The sequence below is a fragment of the Microplitis demolitor genome, chromosome 8 (genome assembly GCF_026212275.2).
Source record: "Microplitis demolitor isolate Queensland-Clemson2020A chromosome 8, iyMicDemo2.1a, whole genome shotgun sequence".
Classification (NCBI taxonomy): Eukaryota; Metazoa; Arthropoda; class Insecta; order Hymenoptera; family Braconidae; genus Microplitis; species Microplitis demolitor.
This window is the reverse complement of record NC_068552.1, coordinates 14,592,405-14,617,301: the sequence shown is the minus strand read 5'-3', so window position 1 is coordinate 14,617,301 and position 24,897 is coordinate 14,592,405. Positions and strand designations below refer to the sequence as shown.

Sequence of the window (24,897 nt, the reverse complement as noted above, 5' to 3'; positions counted from 1 at the left end):
TCAAATATTGAAATTTACCGCGCAAGTAATAAAAAAATAAACTGTAGTATATACGATGGTTCTAGTTTCCTATTCCGTTTCTAAATAAATATATAAAACAGTGTAAAAGTATACGTACAGAGAATGATAGCTGATTGGTTCATTGGCTCAGTCTATTCCCTTCACCCTTCACCTTTGGATTCAAGCCATGGCTGTAACCCGTGTGTTTCTACAGCCGGGAGTAGTTAAATTTATTTGAGTAACAATAATATATTAAATATGAAATTTATCAGTGATTAAATTTTAAAACATTTATAGTTATTGATTTTCTATTAAATTTTTATTAATACAAGGTAAGTTTATTAACAATTAACTACCATAACCTTACGGTGACGTAAGGTTGTTGACACGTCAGACAAATTAACTATTTCTCTAAATTTATATCCTTTTACTTTATTTCATCTATCAACTACACCATGTACATTAAAAATGTACAATTCATTTAAAAAATTTATTTAATAATTTAACTATTAATTTTTAATTATTAATTTAATCTATCGTGTTCCTTATGGTAGATAATATTTTTTTTTATTTTTTAACAAACTAACTTACATTTAATCTGCTGTGTTTACTTATAAATTACAAAGTAATATAAATATTTATAAAAAGTAATTGAAAATTAATGTAATAATTATAATTTTCAGATTATAAATTAATTAGCAAGATGCTTCCATTATCGCACAAAGACAGCAGAAGTATAAGTAGTAAAATACTTGAAAAAATATATGGCTGGAAAAGACTCATCTTCTCGGATCCCGACACAAGGAATTTATTTTTATTTTTACTACTCAATTTTTCATTTGCAATCGTCGAATTATTATACGGAATGTGGACCAACAGTTTGGGACTGATATCTGATGGTTTTCATATGTTCTTCGACTGTACCGCTTTAGTAACAGGACTGGTAGCATCAGTGGTAACTAAATGGCGAGCAAATGAACGTTACTCTTTCGGTTACGTCCGTGCCGAAGTGCTGGCAGGTTTCGTCAACGGATTAGGAATATTAGTTCTCGCATACTGCATAATGTCTGCGGCATTTGAACGTTTGTTTGAACCACCGGAAGTAAAACACGAAAAATTATTCGTAGTTTCAGTATTGGGTTTGCTAGTAAATCTAGTGGGAGTTTATGCATTCCAACATGGACACAGTCACGGTGGACATGGTCATAGTCACGGTGGTGGACATGGTCATAGTCACGGTGGTGGACATGGTCACAGCCATGGTAACCATGCTGCCAACAGTGGACCTGTTGCTACTAGTCCTGGTGTTGGTGTCGGCGTTAACATGGAACTAGGACATGGTCATGAACATGCAGCTCATGGTTATGATCCACATTCGCATAATCATAATCACAGTCATAATCATGATCATCAGGAAATAGAAATAGATACGACATTAGCAACAGGAAATTCACAGATTATGAAAGGAGTATTTTTACATATACTTGCTGATACACTTGGATCTGTTGGTGTCATTGTATCAGCAATATTGATACAAATGTTTGGATGGATGATTGCTGATCCAATTTGCTCGATGTTTATTGCAGTTATGATAACAGTAAGTGTGCTGCCGTTATTGCAAGAATCAACCACCATTCTTATGCAAAGACAGCCACCAGCGTTGGATCATTTACTTCTAGGTTGTTACAATAAAGTAACACAATTGGCGGGTGTTTACAGTGTACAGGAGCCTCATTTTTGGACACTTTGCTCGAACGTTTATGTTGGTACACTTAAATTAGAAGTTTCTAAGACAGTTGATCCGAAATACGTTGTTGCGCATACGGAAATGATATTTCATGCGGCTGGTGTAAGACATCTTACTGTACAGCTGGACTACACGTCTATGTGATGATCGTATGTTAGTGATATTTATGATAATGATAATAATATTGATTATGATTATGATAATATTTATAAATTAAATAAACAATGGCCAAATTGTTGTAAAGTATCGTCAATAAACCGTATGAATAGTTGTGGTGCTTGTCAAAAAGAATTGCAATATCGTGCATTGATAAATAATGTTATTGGTCTTATTAAATTTATTGGCAATTATGTTGTCACTAGAAAAAATTATTATAAATTTCATCTTGAAATTGTTTGATTAATTTCATTTCTATATGTTATTATTAAGGCCAGGATTTTTGCTTTAATTTAATAATAACAATTAATAATTAATGGTGTCAAATTTTTAATATTCCGGCAAAAATATTGATCGCTTAAAAAAATTTTTCTAGCAAAAGTTGTAGGAAATTAAATTTTATGAAAAGTCTCTTATAATTTTGTCTTAGGACTAATAAAAAAATCCATAATTTTGAAATTAAGATTTTCATAATTATCAAAAATTTGAATCTTTCATTATGAATCTTACCTTTGAAATTACGGTGAAAATATTGGTCGTATAAAAAAATCTGAAGACACATTTTTTTTTAAAAATCAAATTTTCTACAACTTTTGTTTAAAAACTTTTCTGATAAGACCAATATTTTCGCCGTAATATCAAACACTTAAACCATTAATTTCGAAATCAAGGCAAAAATTTTGTCCCTAATTATTATTATGTTGGATAAAATGAGGATAAATTTATAGTAAATAACTTATTGGTAAAGGTTCAAATAATTGATAAGTTAAAAATGATATTTTTCTTAAATTGCCTGTAAAAAAATTTGATGAATTTTTTTGAGACATTGAAATATCCATAGAAATGCGGAACTTAAGAAAAATTTTATCTACAATGAATTATTTTTCTTTGTCAGTTTATTGATACGAAAAAAAAAAATTGTCTTACAATTAGTAGCTGGAAATAAGAAAAATTTTACGGTACATAAATTATGTATGTGTAATTTTTGTCATTATTTTTTTTTATGTAAAAAAAATTTAATTAATTGTCAAATAGTCGATATTTCGATGAAAAAATTTTAATGAAATTTGAAGATTCGTAAGACTATTTTTTTTTTTTTTTAATTTTATTAAATCTAAATAAATATGAAATGTCGAATAAGTTATTTATATCAATATATTTTTCCTTATTACTAAGTAAATATATTTGAAGATGAATATAAATAATAATACTAATGGTGTTAATGTTAAACACGCATGTGTTAAAGGTAACAATAAGTGAAAGATGAAAAAAAACATTGAAATGTATAATTTGTACATAGAATTAATCAGTCGTAATTGACTTGAAGGCTATAAGAAAATAAAAATTTTTATCTTATTCATATTGTCAGATTTAAGTAGTGGCATCAAGGAGAACGTGGCAATGATACATTTATAATAAGTAATTAAAAATAAATAAAAATATTGCAACATGGAATGTATATTGGAAAATTAGATATATATATATTATTGGATTAATTTAATAAATGTAACTACTGCCAAATTCTTATAGTTATTCAATAAATATGACAATTGTATTAATTTTTAAATTTATGTATAATACAATAAGATTAGATATTAATTTACTTTTATGTAAATTCTTATTTTAAAAATGAATGTTTAAAAAAAATTCAAATTTTTAGCTTATAATTTTTATTATTTTTTTATTTTTGAAGACAGCTATCATTTATATAAATATATATGTATTTATATAGATATATATAATTAGTAACTATAAAATTTAAAATAAGTTGATTATTTTTTTTTTAATCGAGTATGATTTTTAATTGATAAGAAAAAATAATTTAAAAAAAAAAAAAATTCATTTGACTCAAAATAATTAACGAAAAATTAAATTTCTTCGTTTTAAAATTTTATTTTTAACAACCAAAATTTATTTTAAATAATAATTATAAAATTATATCTTTGATTATATTAATGTTAATTATTGAATTAATTAATTTTTTTTTAGTTGATGAATTGAAATTAATTTTAAAAACGACATCTTATAAATTAAAATTTTTTATAAACAACTTTTGCCGAAACTTCAGTACTCAATTAAAAATTTAAAAGTATGTTAGTAAAAAAAAATTTAAAACTTTATCCAACTGTGGTTCATTACCCTCACTTTCATATAATGTATTATATTTTATATTAATGTATTAATTTTGTTTCAATCAAAACAACTGTAATTCATTCTATATTTTTAATTTACAAAATATTTGAAAGCACGTCAAATATTAATTACAATTAACAAATTAAAAATATTGTTAACATTCCATACAAAAAAAAGAATTTCTTGGCGCAAAAAATTTTTACTTGTCCCTAAAAAATTTTTAATTACCCCGAAAAATTTTTTGAATTATAAATTTAAAATAGAAATTTTCCTGGAGCGAGAAAAAATTTATTGCGCCAAGAAATTTTTTCTATTCCTAAAAAAGTTTTTGTCTTCAATTCATAATTCAAAATATTTCTTAAGCCAAGAAATTTTTTTTTTCTGTGCATTTATTTTAAATTAAATTCCAGATATAATTTATTGTTAATTAAATTTAAACTAACTTTAATTGTAAAAATTAAACAAAAACTAATAAATTACTTTACATCTGATTAAAAATGTAAACTTAAGTTTTTTTAATAAAATTTTAATAATATTTTTAATGTAAATTATTAAAAAAAATAAATACGTATATATTGATGTTAAGTATGGAGTTGCCGTACTGCAGAAGAATATTAAGTATAATATGTACATAATTAAATAATTAAATAGATAGAATTTTAATAATTATGTTTATTGAGTTTCATTTAAATTTACAAATTAAAATATATTTTTTACAATTATTTTAAACAAACATAAATAATAATAATGATAATAATTAAATACATTAAAAATGTTTTATTATTTTGACGATATGTGCACACATAAATTACATAAATATTTAGTACATATTGTAATATTGTACTACGATAAAAATATTAAAAATCAATACGTCTACTTAAAAATTTCAAAAAAATTTATATTTAAATTTATCTTTTTTTTTTTTTAATTTATTATTTAGATAAAAAAATATAAAAGAAAAAACTATACAATTTAATTATTAATTATTAATTAATAAAATTATTGTTATTTATTTTATAAAAAAGAAATACAATTTAAGCAAATTAAAAATACTACGCGCTCTTAATATAAAATATTTCTATTATTTAAAATCTATTCATTAATTCACATATACAATATACGTAATTGAATTATTTAAAACTAATTATCCACTTTTGAACAATTCAAAATAAAAATTATTTATAAAAGTTTTTATTTATTAGTAGTTTGTTACCATTGAATTATAATATAATTATAATGACATGCTTAGATCATAAATTATAAGTTTATGTTCAACAATAATTAATTATACACTATTATAATTTATAATTTTTTTATTATTCTTTCATTTTGGCAGTTTTGTGTAAAGTATACTAGATAAATTTTTTATTTATACAATAATTATTAATACGGCTATAGTAATTTACTTTATAAATAAAATTTGCCAATTAATGCTAACAATTATTTGTAAATAAAGCTATTATTAATATAAACATTTATATTTTTTCTTATATTTTAGAATCGAGTATTGGGATTTATATTTATAAATATATTATATAATATAATTTACAATTCTATCTATCGCAACAATATATATGAATTTATATATAGTTAAACTTCTTATATATTTGTTTTTATCAGATAATGTATATAATCTATTAAATATGAATGTACGTATAAATATTTTTTTATCTTAAGCTTTTGATAAATATTAATAAAAATTTTTTTATTTTTTCTTTGCTTTCGACATCAGCAACGTTTTTGCTCACTAAGCTAAATTAATATTCACAAATGAGTATATATATATACACCCATGTATACATAATTCATTCCGAAAATGTTACGAAAACTTTCGTGACAGTGACCCTCCGAAATTGAGACACTTTTATACTTTAAGTTGGGTATTTTTTGACTAAAAAAATTAGAATGAGAATAATTTCAACTGGTGTAGGCTTTTCCCGCGCGTTTTATTTTTTGAGCAAAAATTTTTTAATTTGATAATTTTTTGGATTCGAAAATCCTTAAAAATTAAAAGGAATTAATTAGGAATTATGAACATTTACGACTCTTACCAGAATTATTCAGGTATGAGGCAAAAAAAAAAAATGATTTGAAAATATTTATGAAAATTTTTTTAATTAGAACTTTTTGGGATGGTCAGTTTTTTTTTTTTTTTTTTTCACTTTTATTTATTATGAACTCACAAAATTGTCAATTCAAATCAGTTTTGCTTAAAAAATTTCAAAAAAAAAAAAAAAGTAAAAATCCGCAAGACAAATCCACACTAGTTGAAAATTTTTGACATTTCTAATTATTTAAAAGTTTCAAAAATATTCAACTCAAAATTCAGAATCGTCCCAATTTTGGAAGATCACTATCATGAATATTGTTTTTATGAATTTGTATTACACGGGTATGTATATATTTTTTAGAATATGTCATTTTACAGAAAGATTTTATTTTTTGCTAACTGTTCAAAATCTTTGAATAAAAAAATTTAAAAAAAAAAAAAAAAAAATGTTTTAAAATTATCATTTGTTTATTCGAGTATAAAAGGAAAAATATATAAGATTTTTCCTCAATATATTTAAAAATTTTTATTGCAATTTAAAAAAATTTCTGTCCTTATCAATCATCCGGCTCTATGGGCATACAATATATTACAAAAAAGCTGACTGAATAAAATCTGTATGTCAGTTTATTAATTTAAAATATTAAATTTTTTTTTTTTTTACAAAATTCAGATAAAATTTCTCGTCACTGCTATAGAAACTTTGAATAATGAAAAAAAATAATTTAAATATTTAATAATTTTATGCTTCACAAAGCAGTATGATCGATAAGGTTGAAAGGATATGTTTTAATACTAAAAAATAACAAAATTCATGTATAATAACTTGCGCGAGTTAACGTCAATTGTGACGTAAAATTCAAACTAACGATAGATTTCAAAAGATATATTTTTTATAATGTATAATTAAACAATTTCGAACAGTGAAGATAAAAAATATAATTTCTGTAAAATCACATATTTATATATGTAGATTTTATCATAAGAAGTTTAACTGTATTAGTAACAGCCATTAAATAATTTTGTTTGTAAATTATTATTAATTTAATCATACGAAATCCATATAATAATTAAATGATTATATTTTTTTATTCAATAACGTAAATTTAAAAAAATATAAAAATAAAATTTTGATATTGTAATTAAGACAAAAATTATTTAAATATATTCACGAAATTTTTTTGTTAGAATGTAAATGTAAAAATGAAATGAATATATTTTTTTTTCTATCTCTTTCATGCTTATGACAAGAGAGAAAAATGAATAAAATGGAAATTCTGATATTAAAGGGATCATATTCTATCCCCTTTAAATATGTCAGCGCTGGACGTTTTTTTTTCCTCTTTTAAATTTAAAAATGTGAAATCTGAATTCAGAGAGGGTTTACTTCAAGTTACTAATATTAGTCTCATTCATAATTAAACAATTATCATCGAAAAGATTTGAAATCTAATTTATCAATTATTTATTTAATTATTCCAAAAAGAGAATTCCAATTATTTTATTTTTTATGACCACTATGAAATTGAATTATCGCATTATTATCAAATATTAGTTAGTATTTTATATAAAATTTGTAAATACATATTTTATGTTTTTTTTTTTATACTAATAGTTTCATTTATAGTCTCTACGATATTTTAAAAATCGCATAGCAAACGCAATACTTATTATTAATTGGCTAGTACTTTAATTTATTAACGATTTATAATTTTATATAACTTTTAATTAATTAAAATTTTATTTTTATGTTTTTTAAATTTCAATACTTTAATTATTTAATTATCAACAATCAAAAATTCAATTAGTTTTTAATTGGATGAAATAATTGTCCACTGAAAATAACTTTTTTTTTTTTTGATAAAAAATTTTTATATTTTAATTACAACATTTTTTTCCGATAAATATTTTTTTATTTCGATTTTTGTTCATAAAAAATTTTCAGACAAATTATATTACGGAACAGCACAAACTTGCCTTTAAAAAATGTTATATTTTTTTATAGATTTTTACGCACTATGGCGTAAATTTAAATTTCATGTCCAAATTTCAGAATATAGTAATTGAGTTACTGGAATATAAGTTTAGATATTTTTAATTTAATTTTGAAACTTGCAAGTGTTCGAGCTGTCACTCAAACCTTTAATTTTTCAACAATAAATAATAGTTTTTATTAAAAGACAAAGTTTTTTACTGTAAATTCAATTTGTAGTTTGGAAGCATAAAATATTTTCGATGTTTTTTTTTTTAACTTTCTTTTGGGTTGTCATGTACCAGCAATAAATCACCTTCCGTACTTATTTTTTCCTTTTTTTTATATTTATAGCTTGGAAATATTCTAATGTAATTTTTTTTCCTTGACACTAAAATTAATTATTAAATTTTTAAAAATAATTTCAAACTTTATATTTTTTTTTCAATTTTGTCACTAATATGCGAGTAATTAATTTACTAAAAAGTCAATATCAATATCGAAGCATAAATAAATATATTATTAATAAATAGATCGTTTAGAAAAAATTGGCAACTGTAAAAATCTTGAAAATCTGGAACTCATTAGCAAACTTCCAAACTTTATTTTTCCAACAAAATTTTTTGCGGCATCACGCGCACAGAAAACTTTGAATTAAATATTTTGCTGAGTTTTTAAAAAAATTTTTAAAATAGAGTTTGAAAGTTTGGATTTATCAGGATTATTATTTTGAAATTTTCCATAAAATTAACCGAAGAAAATTGAAAACTTTTGTATGGTGGCTCAAAACATTTTTTCAGATCCAATAATTAAAAAAAAAATGTTGCGTAACTGCGACATCATTCAACTAGATTCATTAATTCATAATTTTCAAATTAGTTCAAAATAATAAATTTTTAATTTTTTTGTCTTACACATACAAGTACTCCTGTCGTGCCCCAATTCAGTTGAATTGTTCATCAAAATTTAAATCATGCAAATTATTTGCACTAATTTTATATTATACTGAAGTTCGCCGTCGTCTAATAATTTTTGGATATTTTTAAAAACGATAAATTATAAAATAAAAAATTTTTCAAAAAATTGCACTTATAGTTTTTTAAATTTTCTACATGCGCATATTTTTATTTTTTATTTTTTTTAAATTGAATTGTTGAAAAAAAAAACTGGGCATCGGTTGGCCCTGCGGACAAGCCCCAAACTTCCCGTTGTTTTCAAGCTGCGTAAGCTTGAAAACATTAGTGTAAATACATTTTCGAGCTCTTCGAGTCAAAATAGCTTCCTTAGAACCTCAAAACGTCATTTGATGAAAACTCGGACATCGAAAATCGGGATGATATCAATAACTTCTTTAATTTAAAAAAATAAAAAGTTTGTTAATTGTCTGCTAACTTCAAGGTCATATTTTTTAATTTATTATAATTTTCCAACGATAAAAACTAATTTTTCAACACAAGCGCATTTATTTTGTAAAAATCTAAAATTTTTTAAAGGCTTAAAAAAAATGATTTTTTCTTGTACTGTATCTCTATTAAACTGTACGTTAAAATTTGGTAATATTAAATTTTTTAAATATATTATTTGTAAACTTATTTTTTCTTTTAAAGACTTATTATTATCATTAATAATAATAATAATAATAATAATAATAATATTTATTGTTATAAAATATTTAAAATGGTGCATGCAGCTAACTATATAAAGTAGCACAGTCTTTATAAATTTATCACAAATATTGTTTATTACTTAAACTTATTTTTATTTTTAGCATTTTTCTGCAATTTGCTTATTTTTAATCGACAAATAAATCCACCGGTGTAATTAATATCAATACGCTCGCCGTCTTCAACGGCAGCAACGAAAGCTTTAACAGCTTTAACATTAATATCTTTAGCACTTATTTCGACTAAATTACCTGGATATTTATCTTTAATCCATTTGCCTAATGTAGTGCACTGATTTTCCGTAAGTTTAATACCATCAAGACATAGCCAAGTTAGTGATTGTAAATTAGCAAGTACTGTTTGAATAAAGACATGTTCTATTTGTGTACGTTTAACACTGTCAGTAACAACAAGACCATTAGCTTTTAAAAAACTTAAATTACAAAGCCGTAAATTTTTCGATATGTGTTTCATTGTTTTATCACTATTTTCAAGTGTTATTTGCCAATAATTTATTCTTAATGTTTGTAAATTTTTTAAATTCATTGCCAACGATGAAAAAAATTGTTGTAATATTTTATCATCAATAAATAATTGTGAGCCATTATTATTGCCTATTTCTGATTTATCTAATGATAAATCTAAATCGCTTAGTACTGTAAATCCTGCGATAAATGGTAGTAATAAAGGACCACGCAATGCTAATCTATCGTTGACTGAAACCTAGAAAAAAAAAAAAATATTTATTTATTAATTATAATTACCATATGCTGGGAGTTTCACGCAGCGGTAGCAGTTCAGTATGTAATCAAAATAAATCAGGTTTCAAGTCCAGCTGACGTTGATTTATCATTAGTTTTGAAAATTCATAATCAATTTTAAATAGATAGCATACACAGAAAAATTATATCATATTTTTTTAAGGAAAATACATTTTTTAGTCAAGTTCACAGTAAAACTATCAAACATTTTGACATGATGGACTACCAAGTGCAGCGTAGCATAGAACAGACTTTATACTAAAGGGAGATAATTTAAAAGTAAATATTTCTCTACTAATTGGAAAAAGTACAGTTAATTTAAGATAATTTAAGTAATAATTACTTTTTACGCTCGGTAAATAATAATTCAAATTTAAGGGCTACTGTTAAACAATTTTCAATTCAATTCAATTTACGGACAAACACTGGAAATTTAAAATACAGTCTTTAGCGTTTTTTAAAACCTTAACAGAGGGCGAAAAATTTTTTAATTTCAAAAATTCTAATTCTTCTCCGAGGAAATTGTTTTAAAATTCTCATTTACTCTACGAGGGCAACAAAAATAGTCCTGTTTATTTTTTTGAGTGTGAGAATAAAGTTCGATGGTGTTTCATCTAAACAAGATCTAAATTTTTTTGAATTCTTAAGACCTGAAATTTCTTTTAAAACAAAAATGATTGATTTTTACATTTCGATAGTTTGCTTCTTTTTAGTTTAAATCTGACCAAATCTCCACAGATTTTAATATATCTAAATAATAAAAAAATCGATTTCCGTAAATCTAAATTATTTTTTTTTCAGTGTTTTTTTTTTTTTATATATTTAGTTCACTGTACAGGAATAAAAATTCTATTTAAAAATAATTTCTATGCACCTTCGCTTGATTTTAATTGCTTAGAATAATTATAAAATAAATAAAAAAAAAATTACATATTACATGGTAGTTGATAAAAAAAAAATCTGATAATGATAAATAATTTATTTAAAAATAGTTTGATATCTGCTGATGAAGCGGATGAAGTAGGCAGCGTAATCTTTAAATGTCAATAAGCAATTTATTATCATATCCTTTATATCTTCTGATTTAGATTTTAAATTGAAAAATGTCAAACCGTATATGAGCAATCAATAAAGTGCGAATAGAAGCTTTGACCGATGTTCCTCGGGGTAGAATAAGCTTCAAGCTCGTTCTCTTTGTATGAGAAAGCTATTTGTCAGAGTCTGATGCTGCTCACTCGATATCATACGATATATACGTATATATACATATATACATATAGATACATATAAATATATACTCACTTGAAAGCCGGCTAGACGAAGGAAAACTATCGTAGGGCATGTCGGGGGTGGTGCGGCTCTCAACAGTTCCGCTCCGACGTCGTCTCTACGACCTAATCTTGAAAGTGGACCTTCGTGGACGGCTAGATGCAGACGGGCATTGCACAAATTTAATTCACGTACACTCGTGCACATCAATAGCTCAGCAAATACTGCTAGACTGTCAGATTCCTGTAATTTATTCATTAAATATTTATTATATTATTTTGTTAATGTTTGGATACCTCTTTAATTTAAGTTAACAACCTGAACTATTTTATCGTTAAAAGAAATACAATTACTTTTTTTTTTTAATTAACACTTCATTAAGTATTAATAATTTTAAATTTAAAAAAAAAAGTAATAAGGTAAGAGACCCAGTACTTGATCAGGGAACTAGTACCCGATCTCTCGTGTATTTGTATATCTATATTGACTAAATTTTAGTAGTATAAGTATTAGGGTGGTCATTAAAAATTAAATTATCAGACGCCCTATTAAAAGCTTCTTTTTAGTGAAAAAATACGTGGGAATTTGGGTTTTACTTTTTAAGTAAAAAGAACACGTGCCACAGGGCGATCAAATTTTTTTAAATATCTCATGAAATATGCAGATTAAAGGAAAAATCATAGGAACAATTTTGTAGGAAATTAAATTCTTGACAAAAAAGGTAATTTTCATGTTTTTTATAGAATGTGTATTTATGAAGATATTTAAAAAAAACTTTTTTAGATCTTATCAATTGGGCATTTTAAAGATTACGAAAGTTGAAAATAATGTTTTTTCTTAAATATAGACAACTTCGTAACTCGTAGCATATCAATCATTAATGCTTCTAATAGTTTCTATATACTTAAATCTTATTTTTTTTTCTGTAATTAAATACATTGTGAAAAATTGCGGAGTAAACTCGGATTAAATCCGGAGTGAATGCGGAGCGGATGACTGTTTACTTATTTGATCTCCTCAGAGTAAAATTCACTCCAAAAAAAAGTTTATTTTAATATTAAAAGTTCAAATCGGAGTAGAAGTGGATTTAAATAAAATCCAGACTCCGAATCCTGGAACTTCGGAACGAAGTGAATTTGGATTTAAATAAAATCCGTAATCACTCCAAATTCACTCCCAATTTTTTACAGTGTAAATAATTTTTTATTTTTTCTAGCATTGGTATGAATTAATAATTACTTCAAATAGTCGTTAAATGTATGATAAATCAATTTTTTTATAAAACCACTAATAATCGAATTATTTCTAAATATATATATATATATATATATATATATATATATATATATATATATATATATAAATCAAAGCGGCTTTGAGTAAACATAAAACGTCTAGTATTAAATCCGTTATAAAAAATATATATTTAACTAAAAAAATAAAATGAAATAAAAAAAAGTATATATTGAAATACGATTTAATAGTAAGCCAAGGAAGTAAAGAGATTAACTTTAATAGAAGACGGATTTGAAATTATTTCCGTTTGACTTATCAATGAAATCGTTGATTTGGTTTATTCGAAAATCAATATTTTATTATATTTACTTTTCTTTTATTGAAATACTATTAAGATTAATATTTTAAGTATATACTTAATCAGCTAGTCATATATTTTAAATTAACTTCGCTGTTACATTTTTTTTTTTTTAAATAATGATAATTATATATATATTTAAAAGAAAAATTGTCTTTTAATTTATCAAGGCGGATCGTAGATAATCTAAATTTTGTGGAGACAGTATATTATAAGGTGATTTATGAAGTAATTATAACGTATACGTAAGCTAGGTAATAAAGTGTTTGTATGTATTTAAATAAACTAGAGTTTATGGGTCCTCGTGTAATAACCGTTGGATTATCTCTAGTAGACTTTAATATACGACAAAACCGAGTGATAACATATATAACAGTCTCAATGTATTCATTACTCATTCAACAACCTTTTTACTTTTTTTTAATTTTTGTAAAAACCCGAATACTTTTGAATTACAGTAAGTTTAATGATTGCTGTCAGTTAGCTTTAGACATAATGTTGTTTATTTCAAATTAAACCTTTGACTTTTTAAATGACAATTAACTTTTACGTCAATTTACACTAACGTTCAATAGTCATAATCATAATAATGATTATAATAAAATATTGAAGGACTTTAATAGTTTAAGATAATAAGATTTTTTTTTGTATTATAATGAAATGAAAATTAACGGGCCGATGAAAATAAAAATAATAATAAATACTTATTAAGTTTTATTATGCTTGGTATTTTTTCTTTAACTTTCTTTACACATGTAACACTTATAAAAAGACACACGTATGTATAATAATTCTATAGATAAATCCAATTAACCTAGATGTACTAAAAAAAAAGAAGTATAGAATTTTAAAAAAATGAAAAGAAAAAAATTCTATTTAAATAAATTGAATAAAAAAATTTTATAACCCGGAATTATTTTAGGCAAATATCAAAAAATTAAATATATCGCGTTACTAATTCCGAATGGGCGTATAATTTTTTTAGTAGATTTGATGGAAATCTAATTATTGTATTGGTTCTCGTGACGCAACTTTTCAAAAATTTTATCATTTTATCATTTATTCATTGAAATTTTTGAAATTCAGCTATTACACGAAAAAAAATGAACTATAATTCCAAATAATAAATTTTATAATGCGCGTCGTCAATTTTCTAAGTACGCGGAGAGAAAATTATAGTAACAGTTACAATATATTATGGGAATGGTTCCCATACTGCATGGTAACCGGTTTTTTTGAAATGTTGATTATAGGAACGGCACCCATATATATTGTGATAACCATTCCTATAATTATGGGTATAATTCCCATACGGTATCGGAATAGTTCCTATGGAATTATGGTAATCGTTACTATGTACCAATGGTTATGGTTACTATAATATTATGGTAATCGTTACCATAATATTATGGGAATGGTTACCATAATATTATGATAATGGTTACCATAATATTTAGAAATTATAATAATTTTTTTTTTCTATAGAATTTTGCAGTGTAAATTATTATGAAGTTATTTATTATTATTATTATTTACAAATTAATTTTTATCTGACCAAAAACAATATTTTATTGTAATATAGTTTCACAAAAAGATTAAATATACAAACAAAAACGCTTATTACAAAAAAAAAATTATTATAATTTCTAAATATTATGGTAACCATTCCCATAATATTATGGTAACTATTCCCATAATATTATAGTAACCATTACCATAATATTATGGTAACCATTCCCATAATATTATGGTAACCATTACCATATACGCTTAGGAACCGTTACAATGTGGTTATAGGATTGGTTCCTATTTGCTTATGGGAACTATTCTTATGAGTATGGTAATCATTACCATGATTCTTTCACATGCGATATGGGAACTGTTACCATAATGATAGAAATTGTTACCATATTTATGGAAACCTTCCCAGAAAGTATGGGTCTATATCCCATAATCCCAAGTAATTATTACCATAACGGTATGGGATGATATTTCATAAACGTACTAGGAACAGTTACTATAATTTTTTCTCCGTGTATCACTTACGATTTTTAAAATTCAAATAATAATTTTTCTTGCCTAGACATTAAATTTTAATATTCATTCTATAATCATTTACGTTTTAATTATAGGATAAGTATGAAAATTTTTTGTCTGTGCAAGAAAAATTACTATTTGAAGTTTAAAAATCGTAACTGATACTGAGAAAATTGGGGACACGTATTATAAAATTTATTATTTGGAATGTTAAAATTCCCCATATTGACACCCGGGTTCCGGGTTATAATTTCAAACACTAATTTTTAAAGTTTATTTTTTCCATGTAGTTCTCATACTTTTTAGTGAATTCATGAAACTGTTCAAATCCATATTATTGCTGTGAAACACTTTTAAAATTAAAACACTTTAATTCAAGTTATATCCAGTTTTGTTTTATTGAGAGTATATATAATATGATATACCAATAATAAAAATAATAGTAAAGCGCTCTCTAATGCTTCGCATGAGTCATGCAATATTAATTATGATAATAATAATATAGCTATTTGACATATTTTAATAATATTATTCTCTATAATGTATTTTTTATCGTACATTATCAAGATTTTTCGGTCTGTTCATTTGAAAGGTTGAAATAATCAAACAATGAGAAATCTATTTCCATTTTGGCTGTCGAATGGACGTTTTTTCATTGCCAATTGTCTTGTACACTTATTTTACAGTTAAAAATTTTAAAAAAATATTTCGGTTTTAGAATAAGTCTATAATATGATTAGCAACGAAAAAAAAATTATACGCCCTTTTGGTTTTAAAGAGTTCCCTAAAGCCAAAAGGGCGTATAAAAGTAAAAGTTCTTTTGGAATTAGTGCCGCGATATTCTAATTATTTAAAATAAATAAAAATCTTTTCGTTAAAGTGAAATTTATTTGACAGGTTTGTCAATTAATTACGAAATATTTCATCAATAATTATTTCAGGCACGTTTGTGCGAATTTTTTTTTTTTTTTAAATTAATTTAAATTATTCATATACATAAATTTTACTTAATTAATTTATTGGAATGAATCAAAATTTTCATGGTAAAATTTAATTAGTTTAACACAAAGGGGTTGTAATGAAATTAAAATGTATTAATTATTTTATCTAATATATGAATTCATTTAAATGATTTCCTTTGATCATTTTCAATTACAAGATTTAATTTATTTAAATTAGTGAGCTAATTTAATTTACTTCAATAGATACTTCAAATTTAACTGGTGAATGTAAGAGTGAATTTAAATTGATTTTGAAAATTTAAATATTAAATAATCGCAACATGTTAATTTGATTAAAAAAGTTAAATTTATTCAATAGATATATTATATATAAAAAATGAAAAATTCGTCTGCTGAATTACCGACAGATATGTAGTCATAAGTATTTCGTTGAAGAGAAAATACTACTGACTAGTAGTGTAAAATGTAAGAGTGACTTGTGATTAAAAAGTTGAATCTTGGTGCATAGATGTATAGATATATGTACAGCCGGTATATATATATATAAGAACATGAACTTTACAGAGATATTTTGAGATGAACAATACAAATACCATGCACTGGTTCGTTTTCACAAAGATTCACAAGGGACTGAACCTGAAACTAGTATAAGCTCTAGAGATGGTACTTGGTAATTGGAGACTTTGCTTCCGTGGCACGTTTCGATATTCACGTTTGGTGTAGATGTAGGTGTAGGTGAAGGTGCAGGGTTCCAGGGTATGAGAAAGTTTAACAGTTTTCGAATAATGGGATGCAATGAAATGTCGCTGAGAATATATATATATATATATACATAAATATATATACATATACCTGTCGAGTGCAAATGCGCTTAAACTTTAGTCGTTCATTGTTATAGAGATGGGTTGTTGAGAATTTGTGGTTCGAATCAAATGGTCACCGAGTTCCAAAGTGTCTTATTAAACTATTATTTAAGTTTCCATTACAATCGGCTTAGGCATTGCCGATTTACTGATATATTTTTTTGATTATAAAGTGAGACGTAATATACTCAGTATGAGAAATTACTTTGGTATTTATTGAGAAAGTGATATACTGATAAGGTATCTTGAAAAAGACCCTAAAAATTAAATTTTGAATGATTTATTAGAGGGGTAGGATGATCTCACTTTGAGAATTAAAAAAAGTGGAAAATAATGAAATGTTTAATTTAAATAATAGTTTGTAAAAAAAAAAATAACTAAGTTCGTTACCTCTATTCTAAATGTCCATCCTTCAAGACTCAGAAGACGGAGAGTTTCATTTCTCGCGAGTGCATGGCATAGAAGTCTCGAGGGATGATCATCAATTGCGAGACGAGGACTGGCTAGATCAAGAAGTTGGAGACATGGAGCTTCAGTAAGTGCAAGAACAAGAGGCATAATATCTATTGGCCTTGAGGCACCGGCTGCTCTTACAGCATCTAAATTTCGTGCTCGTCTGATTGTTTCTCCTAGACAACTTGCATCCAGACTTCCTTGCAGACATTTTGAGACATTCAAAGATCTTAATTTGCAGTTTTGTTCTCTGCAACAATTGTTATAAGATATTGATCGTGGTTAAATTACTGTATAAACTGCGGGTGCTGTAATAAAATATATAACATTTTTTTTTTATATATCGAATTTCCTTTAGATAGACGATCAATTTACTCGGTGTAAAAATTATTTGCGATCATATTTCACGAGCAAATTTTATACATTCACTATTTTTTACCCTTTTACGTGTATTCTTTTTTAAATAAAATCAATTTTTTTATTTTATTAAATTTTCATAGCAAAATTTGCAAGCGAGTTATTAAATTTTTTTTTGTTCTGAAAAAAATTCCGACTATCATTTAACAACTAACGTCTTTTGATTGATCAATTAAAATAATTAATGAAATGCCCACATATGTATAACCCAGCTTTTATTTCTCGAGTTTCTATTTGCTCAGTTAATTTTTTTAATATTTTTTTTTTAATTTTACAAATCAATTTTACCGGAGTAACATTTGGCAATCTCATTACACAAGCTGACCCGGTTCGTTGTGCAAACAAAAACGTAAATTTAAATTTTCTCTCTTTAGATATGTGCATTTATTATGAGGGTGAGTTTCATCGAACCATGTTGGTGAAGTTGTTTTTTTTTTTAATTCATTTCTTTATTAAAAGGCTTTATATGCTTATTCATATTTATACGTTTAAATTTTATTTTATTGCTTACCGTCAAATACATTTGTAATTAGCTTTTAGTAGTTTACTTTTTTGTTAATTAAATTTATAAAAAGTTTTTATAATGAGAATATTTAAAAAGTTTATTATGAATTTATTAAAATTCATGAAATGTATAAAGGAATTTTTTTAAAATTAATTATATTTTCTTTTAAATGAATTTTAAATTAAATAATTAATTATATACATATTCTATAGTGTACAAAGACCAGTAACTAGGACACTATCAGTATTAATTAATACGCAATGTAAATTTATACTGACAAATTACACCGCAGTATTATCATAATTAATTAAATTTTCGGTCGATTATAAATATTATTTTGAGAGTAATTTTGAAAGAGCGATTATTGACATAAATCTAAGGAAGGGGAGGGGGAGCAAAACGAAGTAACCCCAAAATTTTATTTTGTTAATGTTTTTTAAACATTCCAAAATCGCTTTTGAAAATTTAATTGAGCATTATTTTGAATTTTTCGGGTTAAACTTTTTCAAAAATCGAGTGTCAGTCGGAAAATATTAATGACTTTTGTTTTATGATAAAAACTATAAATGAAAAATTATATTTTTTTTTTATAGTTATTTTTTTAAGTTTTAAGTATTAGAACAAAATTTTAGTTTGAAAAATAATGTCGATAATTAATTATTATTAATTTTTTAAATAAGGTCTTGAGTGTACCCATAGCTGCTCACTAAAAGTTGTGATGTACTATTACTCGACCAACACATGGCCCTATAGTCGCTCAAAGACAATATCAATTAAACTATGATAAGTTTATTGATTTGGAAAATAATTTATAAATTATATTACTTCCTTCTTTCATAATATGAAATTTCATGAATTTTAAAAATATATTTAATAAGATATAGTTATAACAATTCTTAAAAAATTTGACGCAACTTAAATTTAATCTAACGAACGAAAGCCAAAGTAAAAATTGCCTGGCTGAGCGCGATTTTTAAAACAGTCACTTAAATTTATAATCTATTATAAAATAATTTGATACATTATATTTTAAAATATTTTGATTCAAAACTAATTATTTATCAATGATAATTTTTTTAGTTAAAATTTTTTTTTAATAAAAATTATGATAAACGCATTAAACAGTTAAAGTGAGCGACTAATGGTACTGAGCAGGTATAGAGGCTTTTACCTTCGCAATAAAACAAAGTAGGAACCATAAAAAGTTAAAAATTCAAGTTAAGACCTTTTTAACAATACCAAACTTAATAACATTAACTAATTCTATCATAGAGATATGGCTGGAACATAATTTCCCTTATTCTTTTAATAATATATAGATTAAAACAACGTTCTGTATTTATGTATATTTAATTAGTATGGTGTAGAATAATTACCGTATGGTACTGAAAATTTCATGGAAACCAGTTCCTTGATGGCAGGCAACGTCACATGTAGGAAGCGGATGCATCACAGGGAGACGATGACAGAGTACGCTGTCACTATTTCTCTTGCTATTACCAGAACTGCTGTCTTTGTCATTATCATTTTGTGGAAGTGTGCCATTAGCAGTTGTTGGACTAGGATTGAGGCCAATACCTAATGGCAGACGTGGTAACGTTGCTGGTCTAGTCAAACTCCCGTAAGCTGCGAGGGTACCACGTGGAAGAGAAGAGTAGCACCGATTAACGGATAATGTTCCGAGTGTGTTTGATGCGCAACCGCTGCTTCCAGAGCCTGACCCAGACCCTGTATTTTATTTATACTAATTATCTATACAATTAATGTTTAATACTATACATTTGCTAACTATTTATCTCTCAGTATAGGGGAGAGTCGGGCAAAATGGAATACTGCGGGTAAAATGGGGTTTCAAAAAAATTCAGCGAAAGAATTTTTATTTTTTAAATGTGATTTATAACTCTTACAATTGCTTTTTTACAGTTTAAGGTATCCAAGAATAGTTTTTACAAAATTTTTTGAGGCTGACCCATTTTACCCGATTTTTTTTTCTTAAAGCAAACGAAAATTTCTTCTAAAGGGCATCCATAAATTTCATCGCGATAAAATATTTTTTTAAGTCACTTCGGATTATTAGAAAATAAATTTTAATATACATTTGATATTTTTTAATTAATTTTTATAATTATCAAGTTACTTTTCGACGCGTAGAAATCGTAGGAAATGAGTTTATTTTATTTCCAGTATTATTTTACAATAATGTTTTTAACAAAATGAAGGATTTACGTTTTTGATTTCCGGAATTACAAGACTTTAGTGATTTATAAAAATAAATTATTTTAGGGTTTAAAGTTAATGGACTCGAGTCAAAAGTTGAATAAATGAATTTAAAAAAATAAAAATGATAGTGATTGTAATGTATATAAATATATATTTAATGCAAAAGTATTTGAGCTTAAAGGATTTAGAGTTTGCGGAAAATGTTTAAGTTAAATTGGATGAGTATTTTTTTTTGTCAGTTATCTGGATGGATGAATGGTGAATAGATATAAGATATAAGTAAAGATTTTTATAGTAAGCTACAAATTTAGTTGGCAAGCGAATATCATAGGAAATTGAATTTACCCATACTAATCCCAGAGCTTGATGGATCTTCACTCTTAGTTCCCCAGCTTCCGGCAAGATTGAGTGCAAACAAAGGTCTTTCTTTGAGAAGGTTTGCAACAGATGCCAAACCATCACTACCACAGCTCAAATGGGGCAAGTGTAGTGCCTGTACTTGAGCACAATCGCGGAGAGTCTTGCAAACCCTACTGACTTGCTCGCTGGACAGATTCATATCGAGTACCACTCGTGATAGGTGAGGAGATGCATTTCTTAAACCTTGACAGAGAGCACACACTACACACTCCAGTCTGTAACAAATGATTCAATGCATTCTTTCTTTTTTTATTTTTTTTTTCAAGTGACAAGTAATTCAATTTAATGCATTTTCTGCTCGAGACAAATGAAACTATTTCTTAATATTTCTGAAAGGTTTAAAATTTTATCATTCGTTTATTAAATATTTTTTCATTCTTTAATAAATGATATTTATCTTTGTGAATTTTATTTTTTATATTTTTTATCTTATCTCAATAGTGCGGTAGCAATCCCAGAAAAGCTGGACAAATAAAGATTTTATATTTTCTATTACTTTAGTAAATGTGTGTATTCCTCTTAACTTTTATTGTATTTTATTTATTTTATATTTTTCTTAAGTTTACTCGGAATTAATTTTTTTTTTTTACGTATATATCTTCACAATCATTATAAGTCTTTTCTTTAATTTAACAAATAGCAACGTAAATTTTCATCCTCGATCCTTGGTAATTTTAGTTTGTTAAGTTATTTTAAGAACGTGTAAAGAATGTTGGTAGAAAATTTTGTGGCTTGGCTTTTACTTTCAATTTATTACTTATTTAATTTTTTCTTAAGAATTATTGCGCTATTGTACTTTTTTTATTTTTTATTTTTCTATATATTTTCACGGATCTAGACAATATTTTAGTGGCTTTTTTTTCGTACTGCAAAAGTATATTGCACTACACTATTGCTCGTTCTAGAAATTATTTCGTTTAATTAAATTTTACTCAAAAATTTTATTAACGCGATTTTTTTATTGAACCGGTAAAAAAATTAGTTTTCGTAAATTTATTAACGGGATATTTTGATTTATTTTTTTACAGGAATATCATAAATTTTAACTAAATAATAATAATAAATATAAAAGTTATCGTAACTCTTCATAAATTACTTTTTCAAAAAATTTTTACGGTGGCTTAAAAATTAATTGATCGATTCTGGTAAATTCTAGTCAACTTTTCTAATTACTTGAAATTATAAAAATTTTTTTTATTACCTAAACTAATGAAAAAAAAATTGGATTTCTTAATTTCATTTGTAATGATTTGAATTCTCTAATCATTTTAAATTAAATTGAATGAGAAAATAATATCACAAATTCTGGTACTTCGGGTGATTTAAAATTATTTGAAATGTTTTGAACTTTCGAATTATTTTTGATATGATACAATATGAAATAGTTTAAATATTTCAAATCATTTAAAATTACGTAGATTTTTTAATCAGAGATTTTTTCATAATTTTTGATGACTCTCTACAAATAATGAATAATTTTTTGTTATCGGTTTAATGAGAATATACTTAATAAATTTGATGATATCATTACTTTTATATAGTAACTTTGTTAAGAGATTAAATAATAATAATAATAATAATAATAATAATAATAATAATAATAATAATAATAATAATAATAATAATAATAATAATAATAATAATAATAATAATAATAATAATAATAATAATAATAATAATAATAATAATAATAATAATAATAATAATAATAATAATAATAATAATAATAATAATAATAATAATAATAATAATAATAATAATAATAACAATAATAATAATAATAATAATAATAATAATAATAATAATAATAATAATAATAATAATAATACCTGTCATTTGAGGATTCTTCTAAGCACGTAATAACTAGTTCAAAATCGTTAAGTTTCTTTTTACTAAGTACACTCTTGAGATATTCAGCGAGCCTTTGTGTTTCGTCAGTTGAAAATTCTTGTCCCAACAGTGAAGTTATTCTAACAAGTTTAACGCTTTCGTTGTTAGAAAGTGCATTGAAGAAATTATTTAGATAAGTTGGATCAGATCCACGTTCAACTTGAAAGACAACTTCAAGAGCTTCAAGTGTACAAGCTGAGCTGGAAAGTATTTTAGCCCATCCTTCCAACTCGAGTGGTGATATTTGGACTAATGGAACTGGAGGCTTCTCATTAGGAGTCGGTCCGAAACCCGATGCTGCTCCAAATAATCGACAAACTGACAGAATATTATTGTCAGATGTTCCTGCGGCTTTAAGTAACGAGAATATCATTCTTGGTGGAATTTCCAATGGGCATAGTTGGTTAAGAATTAAATGAGTTCGGGGACCCAGTAATGCTGCTAAATGGCTTATTATTTCGGTGGGTAATCCATCTAACTCATTGCGCAATATGTTTGTGAATTGTGATACTGATGCAAGGTAACATGCTGCAAAGTATTGGATCACCGCTAGATGTATTGGCGTATAAATTTCTGTTTTCCGACGATGTCCGAAAGTAAAACCTCGTGTCAGAAACCCAAGTCTTGTGATATCGATTCCGCCACCACGAGTTCTTAACTCTGTTTCGGTGTAACAGCATTTACCTTTTCTCAAACTTGACAAAGAAAGTTTACCAAAGTCTTCGAGTTTCTTTTTATAATAAATAGGTATCTCTTCGTCAGGAGTCAATGGGTGCTCTAAACTTTTTTTAACAACACCTTTAATAGCTTCTTGTATCAATGTATTTGATTCGCTCGGCAATTTACCAGAATCACGATAAAGCGAACATAACATAATCCAACCTAATGGATACTGTATAAACTCTTTTGCAGACTGCGACTGTACATTTAAATTTTCTAAAAAATCACATGCATGTTCTGACAAATTATTATGAATAAAATATGCAACGCATAGTTTTTCAACGTGGGACCACTCAAGACCAGTCAGGAGAATTCGGCGTTGTACCATACTTGACAAGCTTGATGAATTGTTTGGTGTACAGGTAACGAGTATTCTTGCATCGGGAAAAAGACGTGCTTCTAAAAGGTCTGCCGCGTCTGCTAATGATGCCTTTGCACCTGAACATTCATCGTACCCGTCAAGAATAAAAAGCACACGGTCTTCTAACAAATGAAGTGTTCGCCACACTTGTGCTATTGCATCACCTAGAGCTGCACTTTTAGGCAGAAATTCACGTGTTAAGTAATTTATTATTGAATTCCCACGTAATTCACGTAATGGTATCATGAATGCAAGAGCTGGTCCATCGCCCTGATTTGCCCATTGGTGAAGTAATTTCAAACATAAACTTGTTCGACCACTTCCTGGTCCACCTTCTATTGCGACTCGTCTAGGTCCTTCCAACAAAATTCCGTCACTCAACTATAAACACCAAAGTAATTCCTTTGATTAATTAACTATCAATTAATTAATAATTTAAATATTTTTTATTCTTTAATGTCCCGATATGAAAACCGGAAATTTTCAAAATAATTAGTTCAAATTCAATACTCGAAAATTGAGTTTCCTACAAAGAAAAAAAGTATTTCTTCCGCCAAGAAATTATTTTTTTCTGTGCATAGATGTCATAATTTTTTTTTTGAGTTCGAGAAGAGTAAAAAGTTTTGAGGCTGTTCTGCAAATTCAATAATTTTTCAATTTAAAAAAAAATACTTTTTTTTTTTTATATAAGTATACGATAAAT

General features: G+C 25.4%; 2 protein-coding genes across 2 annotated transcripts in view; one reads left to right on the top strand and one right to left on the bottom strand.

Annotated features, from left to right (window-relative positions):
• The first annotated feature begins 150 nt into the window (after positions 1–150).
• On the top strand, positions 151–3,678 carry LOC103573201 (zinc transporter 7). Its single transcript, XM_008552174.2, has 2 exons — positions 151–332; positions 684–3,678. The coding sequence occupies exon 2, from the start codon at positions 704–706 to the stop codon at positions 1,889–1,891; it is 1,188 nt and encodes a 395-aa protein (XP_008550396.1). The 5' UTR covers positions 151–332; positions 684–703; the 3' UTR covers positions 1,892–3,678.
• Positions 3,679–9,753: 6,075 nt separating this feature from the next.
• The window catches only part of LOC103573202 (uncharacterized), a 44,295-nt gene continuing 29,151 nt past the window's right edge, over positions 9,754–24,897 (bottom strand). Inside the window, exons 5-10 of the mRNA XM_014443900.2 lie at positions 23,053–24,575; positions 21,149–21,438; positions 19,960–20,311; positions 17,599–17,911; positions 11,786–11,995; positions 9,754–10,445 (exon numbers count right to left, since the gene is read on the bottom strand). Coding sequence (XP_014299386.1) covers positions 9,801–10,445; positions 11,786–11,995; positions 17,599–17,911; positions 19,960–20,311; positions 21,149–21,438; positions 23,053–24,575 — 3,333 coding nt within the window. The 3' untranslated portion in view covers positions 9,754–9,800. The remainder of the gene's footprint in view (positions 10,446–11,785; positions 11,996–17,598; positions 17,912–19,959; positions 20,312–21,148; positions 21,439–23,052; positions 24,576–24,897) is intronic.